Below are 22,200 nucleotides of genomic sequence, written 5' to 3'. Positions count from 1 at the left end.
CTCATTCCCCACATTCAATGGATTGCCAAATTCATGTCAATTCCTAATACCCTTTTAAATCTATCAACTCTTCCATGAATCCTGCACTCCAGCTATACTATACACAAATCTCAGTGACTGTCCCCAAATTGTTCTTTCACAGAAATAATTTTCTGTCTCTGGTGAAATCCTGTTTATCATCAATGGTCTTATTCAAATGCCTTGCCCTTTTGAGGTCTGGTCCAATTCCCAGATCGAATGAAATGCTCTTTCCTCTGTATACCTCTCAAGACTGCAGAAATCTTTAATATTTCTCCTACCTTGCTGCTATTTATTCATATGTCTGTCTCCATTAGAAGACGAATTGTTACGTGCAGAGTTTTTTTTTCCCCCCTTAATTTTCTGGTATATAATGTCTGGAACCTGTGGTCATGCAATGAACATAGAGTGAAAGTGAAACCCACAGCACCCTATTCTGAGTAAGTCTGAGATTACTTAATAATAATGTTAATGTAACAATGTTTGCAATGGTTACACCTAAATCAGTGGCTAAATTCATGTAACACAGTTCCTAGGCAAATGACTTATTAAAAGCAAGCAAACAAACAAAAAAACCCTCACGCCAAAATCTCTTCTCATGACTACAAATTAAGAATATAATCAGATTTATAAAAATGATAGTTTGAGCTTAGAAACTTTAGCTGCTCATAACTTGATACTATGAGAATGAATTGTTATAATAATTTCTTCTATTTTATTTCAAACATGAATAAGAACAGAAACAGGATGCTACAAGACTCTGGTCAAATGAGTGAATGATGGCTGTGTACAAAACTCCTCATTTTATATGAATCAGGAGCAGAGTCAAAGAATAAAGCACATACAAACAAAAGACACGTACCTGTCCGTGAATAGGTGATACTGATCCAGGCGACACAGTGCGAGTAAAAGCTGATTTTTTCTGCCATGATGTATTAACAGTTAGGTTTGAAAAAGATACATTTTGATAATCAGTCACTGATGCTGGTTGATCTGAGGAAAGTGATCTGCAAATATAACACTTTGATATAAGTATACTTAATTGTTTAGACTCTATTGAAGCACTATCAATTTATTATTTTATTTATTTATTTTTACGTAGAATTGGGGTGTAGGCCAGACATGAGGTGGGTGAGAGAATTCACCAGAGACACAGTGGTGAACAGAACAGGTAGATCTACTGAAATACACTGCTAAGGGGAGCAGTGGGCGAGACAGGAGAAGTATGCTGTGCCATATGTGGGTCAGCTCCCTGGCCAGGGGTCAAACTCAGGCCCTGGCAATGATAGAGCTGAGACTTAACCTCTAGGCATGGAGGACCCAGCACTACCAATTTACCAACTTATACACAATATACATTGCATTTAAACATATTTAAACATAACTTATGGAAAAAATAGTTCATGAACAAACTATTGACCTATTTATTTTCTTTTACTAAATTTCAATATTAAATTTGAGACAAAAAGATATACTCTTTTGTCTCATGATTAAGTAGTAGGTTGACACAAATACTTACTGGGTATTTGTATATTTGCAGAGCTGTATAAACTCCATTATTAACTAAAAACTTACTCAGAAGAAAGAAACTAAAAAAAATAAATTAAAAAAATAAACAAAAAACAACTTACTCAGAAGGAGTTGAGGTAGCAGGTAAAGATACTGTAGGAGGAAGTAAGGCTTTCTTAGGAGACACAGCTTTTTCACTTGATGATATTTTTTCTACATAGTTACATGGAAACCAGCCAAAATTTCCTTGAAAACTACCATAAAGCCAACCAGGTTCCCCTACGGTTTTTTCATCAACCTATGGAAACAAAAAAGGTTAACAGTGGAAAGAGCTACGACTATGTACTGTCGAGTAGGTTATCATCAGAATTAAGCCCCTCTAATGAAGTAATGATGGCATTTTCTGCAAAGTTAGATAGATTACTATCTCTAATGACTGACAATGCGCCTTTTAAAAATCAATTTTTAATTTTATTCACATTAATACATTGTTGAAAAGATAATTTCTCAAAGATAAACAGCATTCTACATGGCTTGTGGTGGAAGATGCCACACCTCCTCATGGCCCTGATTTCTACTCTTAATGATAATCTGTCATTCCTAGTTGTTTCTTTTGTAGTATCTTCTATATTTCTAAATAATATAATTATGCTATTTCTTGAATTTTTCAATTTTAGACACTATGTAAGCTTTTGGTTATGGAAAATAAAGACTCAGTTCTCTTTTGCTGTTTCCCCTTATTCTACCAACACTGCTATGTCATAATTTTTGGTTAAATAATATTATGACAATGTAAACATTTCACATCTGAGTCATGTAGGGTTCTAATTACATTTCCTTGCTTCACCTATAGTGAAGTAAACTTCACCTATAGTTAATTATTATTTTGTTATGTTGCTTTGTTTTTGCTTCGATTTCTCTGTTTTTGTCAGTCTTCTTGAACTCCCCAGCAGAACAACAGAGTCTTTGAATACTATTTCCCAACAGATAAAACACACAGGTGATTTATGGCTTCGGTTCTTCTCCCAGAGGTTTTCCTTCTACAGCCTGATGTCCTTTGACCTCACAGAATTCTTTCCTGGCCCCTGGCCCTCAAACACTGGTAACATCTTGTGTTTCTAAGTGATAGTTTTATAGACAATTACAGGTGAACAAATTATTTGAGCTATACACTTATGGTTCTGTACTTACTATACTTTGATTAGAAAAAAAAAATCTCGGGCCTCCCCGGTGGCACAGCGGTTGAGCGCTGGGTTGCGAAGCTGCGCGCGGCCTCTGTGGCGCCGGTTCGATCCCCAGCTGCTCCCCGGACACCGGAGGAGGGTCCCGCATGGCGCGCAGACCTCTCCTGCCGCCCGCTGCTGTTCGATCCCCAGCTGCTCCCCGGACACCGGAGGAGGGTCCCGCATGGCGCGCAGACCTCTCCTGCCGCCCGCTGCTCCCCTCAGCAGTGTACTTCGGTCCTTCTGCCTGCTCTGCTCCCCGCTCTGGCTTTGGTGAATTCTCTCACCCTCCCGCGCTTCTGACTGTACCCAGTGCATGTATAAACAAAAACAAAACAAACAAACAGCAAGCATGCCTCTATAAAAAAAAAAAAAAAAAAAAAAAAAAAAAAATCTCCCTCTACTAGAGATCTACTCTCTCCAGTCTTATTAACCCTTTCCTTCTCTGCAGATCCTTTCATTAAGTTTGTTCAAGCTTCAGCAAGTTAAAAAAAAAAATGACAAAAAATAGAACAATTTCCCTCAACTCATATTCCTCATGATTTCCCATCTTCTCTTTCATCACCCTTCCAAAAGCCAAGATCCTTCAAAGAGTTTTATGTATTTACTATCTCCTCAACCAAATGAAGTAGTATCTAAGGTATAGTCCAAAAATGTAAACCACTGCATAAAGCTAGAGTCAAGATCATTATTATAGAAAGCAATTTATTACGACTGTATTCAGTCTATTGATTGGATAAAAAACTATTTTTCCTACCTGTATTATATCCCCAGCATTAAAACTCATCTCATCATGGTTCCTTGCTTCGAAGCAATATAATGCTTTGTAATTCACCAAAGCTCTGGGAAGCTCGCCTAGAGAGAAGATAATGGTCATCATTTGCCACTTTCCTGGATACACATCTTTGCTATGACTCAATAAAGTGCTCTTTAAAATTAGAAAAAATGGCGCATCAAACAGCATACTGAAATTCCATGTGATAAAGGCCTGCCAGAATTTAAATATCTTGAGCAATCAGACTCCTGGCAAGACCAAACAAGGACATTCATGTTAAGCAGCAGGCGGTAGAACAAGGGTGCATGGCGGGCACGGGCTGAGGTGGAGTGGGCGCGGGCTGAGCAGTGCAGGGGGGAAGGAGACTGAGCAGCAAGAGGCTGGTGTGACCCGTGGGAGTCAAAACGTAACAGGGAAGAAAAGCACAAAAGAGAAGGTCACTCATGCAAAGATCAACAAGTAAACAGAATCAACTGAATCAAAATCAATCGCTTATCTGGATGGTTCCAAGAGAAACAGAGAGTGCACAACTCCTCTGGACTTGATATACTTTACTTAGTTCATTTACGGAACAAAGGCAAACAAATGCTTTAACTTAGTGATTTTTCAACATAATGATTCAAAAAGATTTGTGCCTCCGAAAGAGAGAATTATTTAGGCATGGACTCTGATGTGTATCAAAAACAAAGTTTATCTCCTGAAAAAATGTCAGTGTGCAAAGATTTAAAATTTTACTGTGTTTCATTAAAACAGTTTAGTTATACTGATTGAATATTTAAAGCTATTTACTTCAACTATAAAGACCATGTCAGGGTCTGTTTACAGTCAGTCAGTGACTACATTCTTCCTTTCTACAAGGTCTATCCTCAGTCTGTTTTCCTTTTTGTCAAGTCTACACACTTCTTATACAGGTTTAATTTAGAAAAAGGTTTTTTTCCGACTCAACGTTAGCATCTATTTTCACTTTTTTGTTCTATCTTTTGCCTCATCAGAACCTTTATTTTTTCTTGTTGTTTTTGCTGCTCTGTATCAGAAAAAGGAAATCTGTGATTTTTATTCTTATCCTTACATTGTTTCTCCTCAGCTTTCCGCTCCTCTGCTTGAACTTTTTCTTGTGTTTTTTCATCTTGGAGTCGCTTTTGTTTTTCTTCTTCCTCTTTTCTAAGACTCTCTCTCCATAAGTTTTCTTTTTCTTGCTTTGCTTTCCTTTATATAAAAGAAGAGGGTTGCAGGTTGTCTTAAAAAAATTTTTACACAAAAAATACAATAGAAGATCTTGTCCCAAACAGGTGAAAGAAATATTATTTATTTTGTATGTATCTATATAAGATCTGGTATAACTGTATATCTGTTATAAAGAAAAGAGTTTAGAAGGGGGGCTGTGGAGAAACAGTGGGATCATGGATGAAGGGGAAAAACCAATTAATTGATTAATCAAGAGGAGAGCTCTGGACAAACAGATGAGCTGTTTATCATACTGTCAAATTCCTTCTAACCAGCCAACCTGCCAAACCCATTATAAAAAACAAAACAAAACTCAGTGATGAGTGGGTGGATGGGGGAATTAAATGGAACTATCCAGAAAACAAATGTAAAAACTACATCTAAATTCTCTTCCTTTGATTCCAGATTCTTCACAACAACTGTCTTCCAGCTCTTATTTCCACCATTCTGCTAATTCCAATTTTCAGGATTCTGTCATTGCTACAGAAATAGAATATGATTCTGGACAGATTATTTACTTTGCAAATCATCATCTTAAAGTCTTTTTCACTTGTTAGAGCATTTTTCCTTATATGTCTACGCTTCTGTGCATGTTTCTATGATATCCAAAAAACTGCAGCTTGATTTCTGGCTGGTCAAGATAATCTGTGATCAGAGTCAGTTATTTTATTGTTAGCACTGAGGATCATCATAGCTCTTCCTTGCATATATTACACCTCTTACTCAGAGGTAGAGCTTTCATCCTAAATTTAGCAACCTCAGCTAAACTAAAGCTCTCCAAACCGCAGCATACACAATAGGGACAGTGCAGACTGGGGTTGGAGATATCCTCATTTATATCCAAGGTAGAAACCTTAGCTTCGTTCCATGTCTTCATTCCTATAATTCCTGGAGGAATTTGGAAATTCTGGATAATTCCAAAAACTGCAGCCCCAAGTAATCATGAACCTTTTTCATCCCCAAACTGTCTCCTCTTTCACACGCCTGGTACATTAGTCCTTGACTAGCTTCCTCTCAATCCCATGCAAAACCTCCTACGCCCTCTATTACTTCAGAGAGCTTCCTCCCACATTTTCTGTAACTGACATCAGTTCTCTCTTGAGAGCCAAGCTTCTCTTATAATCCTTACTTAACGCCAACCACTTATTCCCTTTCCTGATCCCAGTCTAGCCTTTACTTGAATCCCCGTATCCTATAGGCACCACCTACATGAGAGTATTTCCTACAGTTTTACTGGGATAAATAAAATATAAAGAGAGTTAAGATAATGTCAAATCAAAGTCTGTAAAATTCTTATTTATGAGTTAGTGATGAGAAATTGATCCAGAGCCAGAAGACACCTCAAAAGCTGGACAAATGGCAAAGAGGTCACATCTACAACATGAAAACGACTACCGAGAGCTTGGGACAGGATGGGAACATACCTGGGCACATGACCCAGAACTCAAGATAGAACTGTAGCTCAGTTCTGGATTAATCCTACAAGTATATTACTAATATGGCCTGTAGGCCCAAAAGGAATTGTGAGCAGTGATGAAGAGGTATCAAGATATCTGTGTCCACAGAAAACTCTGACACAGTGACTGGCTAGTAACTACTGCACAGTTCCTTTATGCGATGCTCAGTGGCACAACTCAAGTGGAAAAGAAGTCTTCTTAGTTTGAACTTCACTGTCTCTACTTCTATGTTATTTTAATATCTCTTGTTAAGGGCCACAAAAGTGAGGCTCTTAGAGTGTCACAACTCTTTGTTTAGCTGTCTGAGTCCCTACTAGGATGATGAGTAAGGAGTTAGGAGTAACCCAGAGTCTACCTGCATCATGACCAACAGTGGCCACCCAATAAAAATGTGTTGAAAGTTGTTACTATGAAGCATTAAGAACAGAATGCTGCTAAATGGTAATGTGTTCTTCTTGCCTCCCAGAAACTATTAGCTCTTTTATGGGCATTACTTATTTACTCTCATTGAAGGCAAAAGAATCATGGTTCATTGATATTTGCTAACTAGTCATACTAATTTCTGACACTAGGGAACTTAGGAGTTAAAGAGGGTCTGACTGACAGAAAAAAGGTCAAGCAAAATCTCCAAATGAACAGTTCAATGCTTATTTCTCCTTGCTGTAAGTGGAGGCAACTGAGATTCTCAGTGGTATGAAGACTGCTTCATCAACATGGCTTCTGCACTCAGTCTTGACACTGTGAAACTAAGTGTTCAGTTTTTATACTCTTTCACAAAATAGTAGTAGGTTTACTATGGAAATCCTGGGGGCAAGATATTGTACTTGGCTTTTGGCAACATTACTTTATTTAACTCTCAGTTACCATGAAGTATGTTCATTAGTAGTTTATTTTCCAGATGGAGAAACTGGGGTTCAGAAAGGTAAAGTGACTTAACCAAGGTTATCCAGATAGTATGCGGTAGATCAAGAATTCTAATCCAGGTCTGACTCCAAAGTCCATTCTTTTACTAACTGAACATAAAGCTGATTACTGCAAACTCAAAGAAGATTGAATTTTGAAAATTTAAAATCTAATTATTATCCCAGAATAATCCTTTTATTTTCCTTAAAATTTCTAGTCAAAAGATACAGGAAATAGAAGTAGAATTCTAATAGCAACAGAGTATAATAGGTTATCAGCTCTATTACCTGGCAGCCTCATCTTCTAGTTTCTTTTTTTGTATAAGTTCTGATCTTTTTCTTTCAACTTCCTTCAACTTGTCACGCTTGATCTTATGAAGTTGTTCAAGGGCTAACTGCTGTGTATGGTAGCTTTCTCTCAGTTCCTAAGGAGAAAATGAAAATAAGTCAATATATTTTGTCTTAAGTAATGATGTGGCATTTGCATCAAAAGACAAAAATCTTAAAGCAAAACAATTAAGTTTTAAAAAATATCTTGATGATAAAAGAAAAATCTTGAATACAATTATTTAAGTTATGTAGCCACTGAAGACAAATACATGTTAAAATCATCTATTTTCATATTAATTTACTTTTAAAGAACACATGGCCAATTCTTTAATTTGGTACTTTGTTTTCAATAAGAAAGTAATCTATCAAAAACACAAGGAAACAATCTGCTTGTTAGAACACATGAAGAGGAATTTTGCTCATTCATATATTTGACATACGTATTTAACCAAGTTACCCATTACTTTTATCCAATAAGAGTCTGAACTAAACACAGAAGCAATTATTTAATAACCTAATTCAAAACTAAAAATGGAAAAACTAATGTCTGCCTAGAGCCATGATTCTAATGAGCTAAAATAATGAAAATTATTCCAAACAAGAAATGAAGAAAACAATTGCTTATTAAGCATATTTCTATGCAAAATGCTACAAAGGTTCACAGGAGTTTGACCCAAGGTCATTTGACTGCCAAGTCTATATATAGTCTTTGCCTTCTATATTCTCAAAGCACAGAAAAGTGCCGCAGTGTAGGATATCATTTTCTTTCTGTCTTCTTCTAACAGCATCCTTCTGGGGACATGATCTCTGCACCCTACCCTCTAGGTCCTCCCACCTCTCCCCCATGTTGTTTTAAGGAGTCTGTCACATAAAGGATTCCTCCCAATCCCACCCAGGTGTGGTCATTTAATCCGGGTTTAACTGATGACAGCACATCATCTCCCTGGCCACATGACTGGTCCAAAGGACATGTACATGACCCAAGCTGGGATTCAGATATATTGAAGAAGAAAGAAGGAAGTCTTCCCTTCTCTGAGCTCATGAAACTGGGATAAGGCAAACCTGGAGTCCCCACTGCTGAGTGAGGCCATCAGAGGTAGGAGTAAAGCAACAGAAGAAAGAGAGAAGGAGAGAGAGAGAGAAGAAGAGAGAGAGAGAGGTGTGTGTGTGTGTGCATGTGCGCACAGAGGCAGTGAGATCAAGAGTTGTGGGAAGGGGACTTCAGTCAGTTTCTCAGTGTCCAGGGGTCTTCTACTGATTCTTAGTGGGTCTAGGGCTCTTCTAGCAACACCCTCTTCAGCTTAACTGTTTTGAACTGAGTTTCTTTTACTTGCAATCAACAGAATCCAGAACAAGAGAGTACAAAAAAGGCTGCAGTAAAAAAGAGGAAACAACCCAAAACCCCACAAAAACCTAAAGTAATCAAAAAAGCCTTCATGGTGAAAGTGGGAGCTCAGGAAGCATCTGGACAGAATTTTTTGGTAAAAATATTTTGGGACATCTACCCACATACAATAACAAGACTCCAAACTGAAAAAAACACAACTATTTCTTTTCAGAAATAAAATATTTTATAGGTGAACACTTTTCACTTGATTGAAATAGTAGATCTGATTGAGTACAGTGTGGTCTCAGATACTATGTCCAAAATGTCTGAGGTCAAGACTTACATCTTAAGTCAATAGTAATACAATTACTACATTCACAGCAAAGTTTCCACAGAGCTCAGCTTCTATGGTTCTGTTTGTTGTAGCTTTCTCTAAATCCTGTTGAGCAGCAGAATATTGTGGTTATAACCTGTGCAGAAGCAGCATGGCTTAGTGGTAAGAGCTAGTGGTAAGGGCCTGGAAGGAGACCATCAAAGTCTAAGTCAGGCTCTGACAGTGACTGAGTAATCTTAGGGAAGCTACTTTACAGCTTCCTCATCTGTACAATAGCCTTAAAGTACATGCCTTGTATCAGCGTTGTAAGGACCAAATGGATCAACACACTTACAGTGCTTACTAATAATAGGAGGCACATAGTAAGCTCTCAATAAATATTAGCCATTATTGCTGGCTGAAGTCTTAAATGAGAGCTCTAAGGGCCTCCCCGGTGGCGCAGTCGTTGAGCGCTGGGTTGCGAAGCTGCCCGCAGCCTCTGCGGCGCCGGTTCGATCCCCGGCTGCTCCCCGGCCACCAGAGGAGGGTCCCACATGGCGCGCAGACCTCTCCTGCCGCCCGCTGCTCCCCTCAGCAGTGTACTTCGGTCCTTCTGCCTGCTCTGCTCCCCGCTCTGGCTCTGGTGAATTCTCTCGCCCTCCCGCGCTTCTGACTATACCCAGTGCATGTATAAACAAAACAAACAAACAAATAAATAAATAAAATAAAAAAAAATGCCTCTAAAAAAAAAAAAAAAAAAAATGAGAGCTCTAAATTTAAAAGGACAGTAATGTCTGATCTTAACATGGCTATAATGTTAGTCCTTTAAAGTACTGCTCCAGTCCTCTACCAGTCCCTTTCCTCTGGGGTCTGAGTTGATGAGCTCCCTGTATTCCCCAAGGCACTCTGCATCCCTGTCACAGTCTGTGTCTGTCGACATGCTTGCCTCCTGCACTGGAGGGAGTTTCTTGACAACAGGACTATGTTTCATCAAGGCCCAAGAGAGGGCCTAATACAGTGCAAATATGCTAACTGAAAAAGCATAATAATAATCTATGCACATTAGTAAGATTTGCAGAGTACCACAATGTTTGCCAAAAACATCTCTGCCTGATTACAGGGATCCTGGGAATTCCTATTTGAGATTCACTCCTCTGGATTAGGTCATTGCTTTCAGGCATCTAATTGGTTAAATGTAAGTTAACAAGAAAAAGTAAACCAATCACACTTAATGAACAAACTGTTCTCAGTCTTAGTGGAATGACAGATTATCTTTTTCAGGTTAAGGCAGTTCTCTTCAATTCCTAATTTACTATTAAGTTTTTCATTTTCGAATCATGAATGGGTGCTAAATTTCTGCATCTAATTATATGAGCATACCATTTGTCTCCTTTAATCTGTTTATACAGCAAATTATAGTAAACATTTTTATATGTCAAAACATCTTTGCACGGTTATGATAAATCTATCTTGGTCATAAGAGATTTAAAATTTCTGTTTTTGGCCTTTTAATTTGTTCTGTCTTTGTTCAGAGACTCCCCCTCTGTGTTAAACTGGCCTATAATTATTCTTCATCAGACTCTTCTATCAGGTTTGCGATCATATTCATAACAGTCTCATATGATAAAATGGGACTATTCTCCCTCTTTCCTGTGCTTTGAAAGAGCTGTGTAAGGCTGAAACTATTTACCCCTTCAGTAAAAACTATGAATTTGGAGTCCCTTTTAGGGGAAGATTTGAACTTCAGTTTAAAATATATCAGGGGCCTCCCCGGTGGCACAGCGGTTGAGCGCTGGGTTGCGAAGCTGCCCGCAGCCTCTGCAGCGCGGGTTCGTTCCCCGGCTGCTCCCCGGCCACCAGAGGAGGGTCCCACATGGCGCGCAGACCTCTCCTGCCGCCCGCTGCTCCCCTCAGCAGTGTACTTCAGTCCTTCTGCCTGCTCTGCTCCCCGCTCTGGCTCTGGTGAATTCTCTCACCCTCCTGCACTTCTGACTGTACCCAGTGCTTGTATAAATAAATAAAATCTTTTTAAAAAATAAATTAAAAAAAATAAAATATATCAGACTGAAACATTTAAAAATTTTTAAATCACAGACTTCAATATTTAAAGACGGCTTGGGCAAGGATGATTCTGCTGTATTATCTGGGTTGCAGTAAAATTATTAATTTATACTAGACCTAAATAAAGCAAGAATACGTAGTACTATCACTTCTTGGACACTCACCAACAGAAAAGTAAATTAACAAACTAATAGAGGAGGAAATAATAGATTAACAATTTTGGTCAGAAAATTGAGGGCAAGAAGGGAGAGGAAACAGAACAAAGCAAGTGAGATGAATAAATAACAGAGAAAAATGGTAGCTTTAAGTCCAAACTTGTCCTTTTACATTAAAAGTAAACAAACTGAATACTCCAATTAAAATCAAAGAGACTAGATTTTAAAGACTCCAACTATATGATTTTAATAAGACAACAATTTAAGTATACACACAAACAGGTTAAAAGTAAGAGACTGGAAAAAGACATACCATGCTAACCAAAGGAAACTGGTACAATTAAACCAGTATCAAAGAAAACAGACTTTAAGGCAAGAAACAGATCTACAGGAACACCTCATAATGATAAAGTGATCCATTCACCAGGCAGCAGGCAGCTGTAACAATTCTAAAGTTGTATGCACATAGCAACACAGTCTCAAAAATCTATAAAAAACAAAATTTAAAGAGGAAAAGACAAATCCATAATCAAAGCATAAGATTTTATCACACCAATCTCTGTCTGATACAAATTGATAGAATAAGTAAATAAGAAAATCAACAAGTCCAATTGTAACAGGGTGGTCCCCAGGAAAGGGGGAGGTTCCCTGCCCCACCCAAGGGAGGGTGGAGCTGAGCAGGAAGAGGAGAAGCTGCAGAAGAGACTGAGGAAGGAAGGAAGCAGGATGGAGCCAGGAGACCTGGAGGAGGCGCATGGAGCCTAGAGACACGTGAAGAAACTGTGCTTGTCTTTTGGTCGTGGACTGGGTGACACAGATGTGGGCGAGACCCATGGGGAGGTGACAATGGCAGCTTTTATCTTGATATTGATTTTTCCCTTTTCCTTCTGGGCTTGTCTGGTTGTTTCTGACCCTTTTCTGTGGGTCCCCACTGGAAGATGCCTTAGACTTGTGGCAGGCTTTGGGGCCTTGCTCTGGGCCAATCCCATTTGGATGGACTTTTACCCACGAGGGGACGGGTAACCTTGGGTGCTTGATTTAGAAACTAGATTCTTTGCCTTTCCTGTATTGTTTCCTAGTTTTATTAAAGTTCCTTCCCATTAAAGTCTCTTATGTTTTGTGTTGATGCGGCGGATGGCAGAACCCTACATAGAATAGGCAGGTTTGCGGGGTTTGGGCTGCCCCTCTCCCTGTCCTATAACAGATTTGGCAACCACGAAGGGACCATATTTGCATAGAATAGCACAACGGTTCACCCGAGGTTGTCAACTATGTGCCAGGAATAACCCCAAGACTGACTCCCACCCTAAAGCCATTGGGGTTCAATATCGAGGCAAGTGCCCTTTTGAGGACTGGCAGGTGGACTTACACAAATGCCTAGAACAACAGGCAACTTCAAATACCTGTTGGTTTTTGTGGATACGTTCTCGGGATGGGTGGAAGCATTTCCCACAAAGACGGAAAAAGCTTCCGAGGTTACAAAACAGCTGCTGAAGGACATAATTCCTCGCTTTGGGTTGCCGGATTCTATCCAGAGTGATAATGGGCCAGCATTTGTCTCTGATGTTACTCATGCAGTAAGCAGTGCATTACAGATCAACTGGAAATTGCATGCTGCATGGAGACCGCAGTCTTCTGGACAAACGGAGAAAATGAACCACACCTTAAAGAAAACCTTGGCAAAACTGTGCCGAGAAACACAGCTTCGTTGGGACCAGGTACTATCCCTTGCCCTCCTCCGCATAAGAGTGGCACCTAGAAGTGGGCTACAATTAAGCCCCTTTGAAATTGTGTTCGGAAGACCCTTCCAGGCCTCAGTTCTAAAAGCCACTCCGGAAATAGCTCAAGATTGCCGGATCACACAATATGTGAAACACATCCAGGAGGTTCTGGCAGTAATTCATAACTTTGCAAACTCAAGGATCTCTATGCCTCCTGATCAACCATTGCATCCCTTCAAACCTGGAGATCAGGTCTTACTGAAGACCTGGCAGAGTGGGGACCCACAGAAAAGGGTCAGAAACAACCAGACAAGCCCGGAAGGAAAAGAGCAAAATCAATATTAAGATAAAAGCTGCCATTGTCACCTCCCCATGGGTCTCACCCACATCTGTGTCACCCAGTCCACGACCAAGAGACAAGAGCAGTTTCTTCATGTGTCTCTAGGCTCCATGCGCCTCCTCCAGGTCTCCTGGCTCCATCCTGCTTCCTTCCTTCCTCAGTCTCTTCTGCAGCTTCTCCTCTTCCTGCTCAGCTCCACCCTCCCTTGGGTGGGGCAGGGAACCTCCCCCTTTCCTGGGGACCACCCTGTTACACAATCACCTGTCTTCATTCTCAAGCAGCAGTCCCTAACAGAAGAGCCACAGACTTTATAAGGGTGTTGGTTTTTTATTAGCATTCAGGGGTGCATGAACTGGAACAGGGATAAAATTAATCTTTCCTTTCAGTAACCTCTATCTGCAATACAGCATTTCCTTCAACTCAAAATATAAGCAACACACCACAGTAATGTTGGCTGTGCTCGTAATGTTTTTACCAACAGAAAGCAGGTATTTTCCTATTATATTACGGATTACATTTACAGATTACAAAACTTTGTGTTTTACACAACTTGACTTGAAAATTATGGTATTATACCTGTTATCAGAGCTCATTATTTAATTCACTAATACAGAAGCACATATATTGCATTTAAAACATTATTCTGAAAAGGGGTCCAAAGATGTTACCAAACTGAAAAGTATGTGGCAAAAGAATGGTTAAGAGTCTCTCATTTAGAAAATATTTCTAACCCATGCTTCCCAGAAGTTCTTCTGGCCCACACCTCCTAATATTATATCCTAGCTTGGAGGAAAGAGGTTATTAAGGGAGACCTCAATGACCTAATGTAGGTTACCCCAGATCCTTGGAAGCTAAAAGAACCTAACTCCTTGAAGTAAGCTATAATACTGGATTCACAGGTTCTATTTTCCCTCTAAGAAAAAGTACTTTCTGAATCATTCATTTTCCAAAGTCAACAGCAGTGACTTTCCAATGCATTAAAGGTATTTTGGATATTCAAGGTAATCTCTTCCTCAATGAGAACAACAAAAAAATCTGTATAGTACCTAACAGTTCACAAAGCACTTTCATATATATATATATATATATATATATATATATATATATATAAAATCTCATTTAATCATAAGACTCAGCAGCGAAGACAGAGCAGATATTGTGAGCTTCATTTTATAAATGAAGAAAGCAAAATTTGGAGGTTAAATGACAAAGTAACACATCTAGCAAGTGGCGTGGACAGGACAAGAACTCATTTCCTCAGATTCCCAGACAAGCACTGTTTTTGTACTTCACTGCACATGACAGGCTATTGTGTGTGTTTCCTTAGTGGAATAACAGTCATCAAATGTCTCATCTTTGATCTCACTGGATTTGTTATTTGTCTTAGCACTTTAAGCAAAAGAATAAAAATAAGTGTTAATCCTGTACATGTCTATTACAGGGTCCAATAGAGCATGATTTCTTAAGATAAAGAATTTTAATTATTATACTTCTGTTGTCACTTTAGCCTAAAGTGTGCTTATAACTAGACAACCGAACTTTGGTGGAGAAAAAGCATTCAATCAAGGATGACATTTTCAATTTAAATTCACGATCTCCAACTTCAAACAGGCCTTCAACATTGCTCCCACACCTACTGTTTCCTCTGTTAAGCCTGCACCCCCAACCCCATCAAGATGTCTACTGCTGCATACTTCTCTCTCCTGAAACTTCCTAATCTTCAACCTAATTCTGCACACTACCAGCTATTAACCTTGCTTCCTTCATTAAGCCACTAGATTGGAATGTCCTCATTTTTCTATCTCAAAATCAATAAATCTTCTTGCCTCTACATCCACAGAAAGAAGGTTGATACCACCTCTGTGGATGGGCTCAATTATTTTTCCCCCAGCTTTATTGAAGCATAATTGACAAAAATTGTGTACATCTAGGCCGTAAAACGTGTTTCAATTTATGCATACAACATTAAATGATCACCACAATCAAGCTAGTTAGCATATCCATCTTCTCACACAGTTGCCCTTTCTCTACCTTCCTTCCTTCCTTTCTTCTCTCTCTCTTTTGAGGGAGGGGTGAGAATGGTTATGATCCATCCTTAGCAAATTTCAAGCACAGAGTATTATCTGCAGTCACCCTGCTTTACAATAACTATTAGATCCCGGAACTTACTCATCTTGCATAAATTAAACTGTATCCTTTGTTTTTCAAGTCAAATCAGAAAATAAATATTCCTGACTTCATACTGTCTTTTCACCCTCGTCCTAAAGTGTTGTTGGAATTCATTTTATTTATTTATAATAATAAATTTTATTTTTATATTATAACCCGCCTCAGCTCCCATTCACTCCTAATTTGCAGCAATCCCTCCTCACTGATCAGTCAACTGAATGGCACTATCAGTAAGGTCCCCAAGGGTCTCCTTGTTGACAATTCAATGGATATTCACAATGATGGTTAAAGAAGACCTCTTCTCTTGCTTTCTGTGACAACATCGTCTCCTGACCACTGTGACAAGATTTCATCCCCATTTAGCTTCTTAAATTGTCTTTGATGAAAGTATCAATAAGCAGTAAAAAGCTAGAAGGCAGGAAGCAGAAGGAAGAAAGTAAAACAATATTGGAGACAAGGAGACAAGAATACTGCTGGCCTGTGGAGAATCAAATGCTAACTGAAAGAATCAGACTTATATGGGTGTGAATACCGTCATAAATCATCATCAAACCTCATTTCATGTATGAACAAATTTAGGCTTAAATTTCTGTGCAATGAGCAGCAAAAGTTCTAAAACTAGATAATCTGGTCATTCATGCTACAACCAGAAAGGAAAGGCCAATACCATCTTTCCAATTTGCCCTACCTTTGTTTAGGTAACAAATGAACTCTACTTAATGTGTTCCTGCCTTTCACTGTGCTGCACACACACACATACACACACGCACACACACACACACACACAACTGCTCTACTGTCATTCACATAAAAGCTACTAGGTCAGCGAGTGGCAAATACAAAGTACCTTTCTTCAAACTTTATTAAAGCAGAATTCTCTGAGTATTTTAAATACTCTGTGTACTATATGGGACAAAGTAAATTACTTATTTATAAATGTGATTTAAACATTCTTATCTGAATAACAAGCAAGTCTAAATATAAGACCTAGTAAGTAACTAGATATAACTAAAGCTGTCCCTGCGTTATTGGTTCTTTAATATTTTCCTTAGAGCGGTGTTAAGAAGTAGTCTGGTATTACGTGACACAACCTTGCCCTAGATTTCAGACAGTATAAGCTTTAAACAATCATTTTCAGTGATACGGGCAGATGATTCAATCTCACATTCCCTCAGCTTTCCTATGAATTGAATTAGTAATCATCCCAGCAGTTAACCCAATTCACAGGGATGTTGTAAGGGAACCAGATATTTAATTGCCTTGGGTGTCTCATGACAAAGGCTATTTTGGGCAAACCTACAGATTTCTGGCATTAGACTCAAACAGGCAGTTAGATAGCAGAAGGATACTCAAGCAAGCAGAAAGAAAAGAGGTCTACATTGTATGTTATTTCAAACAAAGATATTCAGATAAATGCAAAGAATAGTCTAGTTTTTTAAAAAAGGAAACAATAAAGTAACTCAAAGAAAAGGAGCTAGATATTAGAAAATAACCTTAAGTAAGAGGAAGAGGTTGTTGAGACAGCTTAGCAGAGACAAAAGGCACTGAAGAACAGAGTCATCCATATTCCCACACTGTAAGATAAGGCAGATAAAAAGCCAATTAAACTATGTACAGATGTTTAAAAAAACAATGTAGGGAAGATAACTTGGTTGGCTTGTCTGTCCATCAATGACAAATTATTAGGTGGTTAAATGTTTTTCCTAAAGAATCTATACTTGTGTAAAATTTATTATTAACATTGGACAACTAAAATTTCTCCTTAACTGAAACCATTAAGGTCTCCTTTTTTTTAATCACACTGTTTGCTCTCTAATTGATGTAATTTTACTTCAAATAACTCAGCAAGATAAAAGTCACTTGAAGAGACAGTTAGCAAAGGAATAACTGAGACTATTCCCAAATTTTAATAACGTGTCAGTAGTCTGGATTTTAGCTTTTAATATCTTCTTTCACAGCTATGGCTTCTGTATACAACTAATTCTGCACAGAATGTTAATCATATGGAATATGTTTTAGACAACTGCTTTGCCACTGCAGCAAACAATTAGTCATGAACTTCTAACTTTTCATGCAATTTGTTGTGCCAGACTATGTTCCTGATTTCACTGATAAACACATCATTCCCACAAAGGTTAATTTAATTAAATTATGACAGGGTAACAAAAAAGAATGGCGTGTGTTAAGAGAGTATCACCAGGACTATTTTAAATTTTCCATATTCCTATCTTAGAATTTTGCTTAAGAACATGCTGGCTGAGATCAGTTCTACAATAATGAGAAAGGCAATTATACTTAAAATGTATAAATGCCAATAAAAAAGTCATCAAAAGCTGGAAACTATGGCAAATGACATGTTTAGTTATATGACACAATCTTTATAATATCTACATAGAACATTAAGAACAATCTTACAATTGTAATATAACTGAAGTTATAAACTATGAAAATATACTACATGTAACAATAACAGCTTTAGTTATTCATTCTACCAAAATAAGGAAGGTAAGAAGACAGCAAACTAAAAATGAATTTAATAGGAGACAAATACCTTCAGTTGATTGTTAAATGAATCCATTTCAGAGAGCTTAGCTGCAGTTTCTTTTTCAAGAGCATCTAACTGTTCTTTAAGTCTTTGGCATAATTCTTCTTTTTCTACAGATTTTTTATGAAGTAAACCGATCCCCAAATCTGAAATATAAACAGAAAATTTACATTTGGTATAAATTCCTATGTCATTACTGTCTGATCAAATTGGTAAAAATAGAAAAAGAGGAAGGACTTACATAGGTGTTGAGACCTGATGAAAAGAAACAAACCAGTGGTTGTTTCTCTTTTCCAGCTAACCCTTAACACCACCATCCAAAAATAGTCACATTTCTGTTACATTTCTTCCCAGTATTTAGAGCCATGAAATTAAAATATACTGTACAGAATTTCACATGCTATTTTTGTCACTACCACCTTCTTCTGTCACTTAAGTTCTGTTAATTGTTTAATGCCTAAACAACTTCCATATTACTCTCATAATTCTCTTCTCCATTCCCTATCTTTGAAAAAAAATTTTAAAAGATTTATTTATTTATATAAGAACTGGGGTACAGGCTAGAGTCACAGGAGGGTGACAGAATTCACCAGAGACAGAGCGGGGAGCAGAAAAGGCAGATGACTGAAAACACTGCTGAGGAGACAGTGGGGGAGACAGGAGAGGTCTGCCACGCCATGTGGGTATCTCCCTGGCCGACTGGGAATCGAACCCGTGCTGTAGAGGCTACAGACAGCCCCACAGCACTGTGCTCAACCCACTGTACCACCAGGAAGGCCCTACCTTTGAAAATTTTAATGTCTCCAATTGGATGAATTTTACATAAAAACAAGATAAGCAACTGATTATCTCCTTAAAATAAATTCCAAAGCAACACTATATTAAATATGAATATTGCCAAATTGCCTTTTAAGACGCTTGTCCTTTATATTCCCACTAGCAGTATGAAATTTCCCCACACTCTCACTGACTCGTAAAATTCACTCTCACTCATTCGCTATGTAAGAATCAAATTTACAGGTTAAATAAGCTCCTTGTTTTATTTCCTATCTCATCTATGTATAATGTATTCAAATACTTTTCAACTATTAGCAACTTCTTTTAAATCTGTCCAAAACCTCTGCCAAACTATGTTTTGAGCATTTATCTTTAGTTTTTAATTACTCTGATAATCAAACATTTGACATATTAAGGATAGTAATCCTTTACCGGACATTTAAATTGGCAATAGCTATAAATATTTAATAGTTTATAAACAATTATAGAACCAGTTTCCCTTTCAAAATATAGAGAAGGTTGTTCTCCTCTTCCTATTAAAGAAAATGTTTTACTTCCCAGTATTTGGAAATATTTATGCCTTTCATATTATGAAGATCATCATATTTAACAAGTGCTTTTACTGTGAAAATAACTTTCTTAATCAATGTCCATAATAAAGACGCACTTTCACAATTCAACAAACAACTCAAAAAAGTTTTGTAGCCCAGGAGTAAAATATAGTCCCATAGCAGATTTACGAGATGTCATGGTGCAAAATTAACTGAGCGATGGTAATCGTCCCATAATTTCCAACTCAAATGTTCAAGTTAGGGCCCTGATCATACAGAAGGATTATACTTAAAGGAAATTCACAGCTCAGGGTCATTCAATTGTCTGCATAAAAAAAAATTAATAACTGGATCTAACAGTATTATAATTCTAGTGAACAATTTAACAAGGATCTCTGTATTTTGGAATCCCAGTTTAGTCAATAGCAAATAAATATCAGTCCTTATCTCCCACCAATCACTCAAATGTTTCTTTCTAATGAATTGACCATTACATTTCCTAAGTTCTAGAATGGCCAACAGACCATAAAAAGACATTTCTTTAGGCTCCTGCTTGAAATCAACAGCTTCAGCAAACTGTTCGTCTTGATTCAGGGCCAATGTACTTTAAATTTTAATTGCTTATGATTCTTTCATCACGGAAAGGCTTTTCATTTTTATGTCAACAAATATGTAAATATTTTCCTCCATAAATCTATGACTTGTTTGAAAAGACTTTCCTCATACCAAGACTATAAAATTTTTTTCTATGTATTTTATTTTCAGTTTTTTTATGTTTATTGTCTTATTTTACCTAGAATTTATTTCTGTACATAAATTGCTATAAATACACTGGCCTGCTTGTAGACTCTATTCAATCCTATTGTTCTTTGTTTCTATTTCTGATCAATAACACATTATTTTAAGGACTAGAGCTTACATAACTCATGTTTTGATATCTGAGAGAGCCAGTCTCTTCCCCAACCAATGTTTTTTTTTCAAATCTTACTTAATTTTACACATTTTCTCTTGTAGGTGAACTTGTGAATTATCTTGCCAAGCTTCATTTAAAGAAAACTGAATAGAAGAACTTAATATACAGATGAATTAATAAAGAACTGACATCTTCACAGTATTTGAGCTAGTTCATTCAGAGACATAATAGACATAATATATATCTGCTTAACCAGGAATCAATTATGTCTACCAGTAGAATTTTGGAGCTGTACATTTCTTCTTTATTCAGAATAAAGAAGAGTATCCATGATACTTTCTGATTAAATATCTTTGATATATAGTAAAGTGACTAATTTTTATATGCTGACTTTGTATTTAGGCACTTTGCTAAATTCTCTTATAATCTAACAGTTTTCCAACATTTCAACAAATATTTAATCATTACACATCTCCTATATGCAAGGCACTGCACTGTTGTCTGTGGCATGTTATACAAAGAAGGTTAAGGCAGAGGTTCTGTCCTCAAGTAGTTTAGAGTCTCGCTAAACTGGAAGATAAGCAATGTGAAAAAATAATAGCAAAAGAATATTCAATCATAGTGTTCTTCAAATTGATCATCATTTATTAATGGACATTTTAATATCAAATAAGATGATAGCATAAAGTTGTGCCCTGTGTAAAGCAACTGAAAGGCAAGGCAGTGCAGTGTCAGCATGAGACAAGACAATTTGGGAACCACCATCTCAGGCAGCTACTTGATCTCTCTAAGCCTCAGTTTTCCCGAGTTATGCAATGGCAGTAACAACAACTCCACAGGTCTGTTATACAGATTAAAGGAAATAGTATACAAAAACTGCTGAGCATAGTGCTTGGCACATGGTTGGCAATTTAAGTGGTAGCTGTGACAGAGCGTCATCTAAGGGAGTGCGCATTTCAAACAAAAGCTTCCTATTCTGAACTATATAGCAACCAACCAGCCAGGTGAATTATCAGTAGATAAGTGTTAAATGAGATCATGTTTCACAGAGAAAGTAGTTCTATTGGGTCCCCAAGGAGACCAAATGCTAAGAGTAATGACGGGCACGATGATCTCCTCTCTCCACTGCACAGACCGGGAGGGCTGGACATGCTGCCCTGGAATGTCTGTGGAGGGGCGGGGGACTGATATATTCTGAACAGTCAAGAAAAGAACTAAGTGCAAGGAAGACTGAGAAGAAATACGGACAGATCACATCACCAGTGGGAGGTGGCGGACATTACAGCAAGAGTAGTGAACAGGCTCATTTTTCTATTCTGCGATGTTTCTCCCATGGAAAGGGCCCTTTACTACCACAACATTCCCAGTTCTTTCCAACCATTCACTTCCTGCTGTGCTCAAGATAAAGACCTGCTCATACACAGACTCAACCTTGAAGTGCCCCAAAGAGAATCTGTGTCTTGCTGTGCTCATGTGGCAAGTGACCCATGGGTGCAGCTGCTCTGTTCATAGATAAGCCATGGAGTCCAGGTTGTTCATAAATAAAATGATGATACTTGATCTCTCATTATGTGTTGCTCCTTCGTCTGACTTCTCAATTTGTTTCATATTTGGACAAAAGAAGGAGATGTTATTTCTTAGACCTCCTAAACAGCCGAAAGTGTAATAAAGACTCCTAGGATGAAAAGACTGATACTCATTGGGAGACATTTAGAAATTTTAGGTAGTTCTAACACAACCTTTGCAGATACTTTATTTATTTTTAAAAGATTTATTTATTTATACATAGAAGAACTGGGGTACAGGCCAGAGGTGTGTATGGGGGAGGCGAGAGGATTCACCAGAGAGAGTGGGGAGCAAAATAGGCAGATCGACTAAAATACACTGCTG

General features: G+C 37.9%; 1 protein-coding gene and 1 non-coding gene across 10 annotated transcripts in view; both read right to left on the bottom strand.

The window, feature by feature from the left end:
* Positions 1-22,200, bottom strand: part of ITSN2 (intersectin 2) — a 107,081-nt gene that overhangs the window by 37,248 nt on the left and 47,633 nt on the right. For 8 of the 9 annotated variants that reach the window (XM_054701309.1, XM_054701302.1, XM_054701303.1 and 5 more), the window contains 6 exons: positions 18,076-18,215; positions 7,397-7,533; positions 4,595-4,731; positions 3,508-3,605; positions 1,650-1,825; positions 881-1,025 (listed from right to left, as the gene is read on the bottom strand). In XM_054701309.1, coding sequence (XP_054557284.1) covers positions 881-1,025; positions 1,650-1,825; positions 3,508-3,605; positions 4,595-4,731; positions 7,397-7,533; positions 18,076-18,215 — 833 coding nt within the window. Of the gene's footprint in view, positions 1-880; positions 1,026-1,649; positions 1,826-3,507; positions 3,606-4,594; positions 4,732-7,396; positions 7,534-17,017; positions 17,099-18,075; positions 18,216-22,200 lie in introns of all 9 variants that reach the window. The other variant, XM_037528423.2, reaches the window with a different exon arrangement.
* Positions 19,861-19,997, bottom strand: LOC119260032 (small nucleolar RNA SNORA2/SNORA34 family). The gene has a single exon (XR_005128672.1). It is a non-coding gene; the product is annotated as a small nucleolar RNA SNORA2/SNORA34 family (small nucleolar RNA).

This window comes from Talpa occidentalis, unplaced genomic scaffold (genome assembly GCF_014898055.3).
Source record: "Talpa occidentalis isolate TD23 unplaced genomic scaffold, MPIMG_talOcc4v2.1 talOcc4.5, whole genome shotgun sequence".
NCBI classification, from domain to species: domain Eukaryota; kingdom Metazoa; phylum Chordata; class Mammalia; order Eulipotyphla; family Talpidae; genus Talpa; species Talpa occidentalis.
This window is presented reverse-complemented; position numbering and strand designations above follow the sequence as displayed.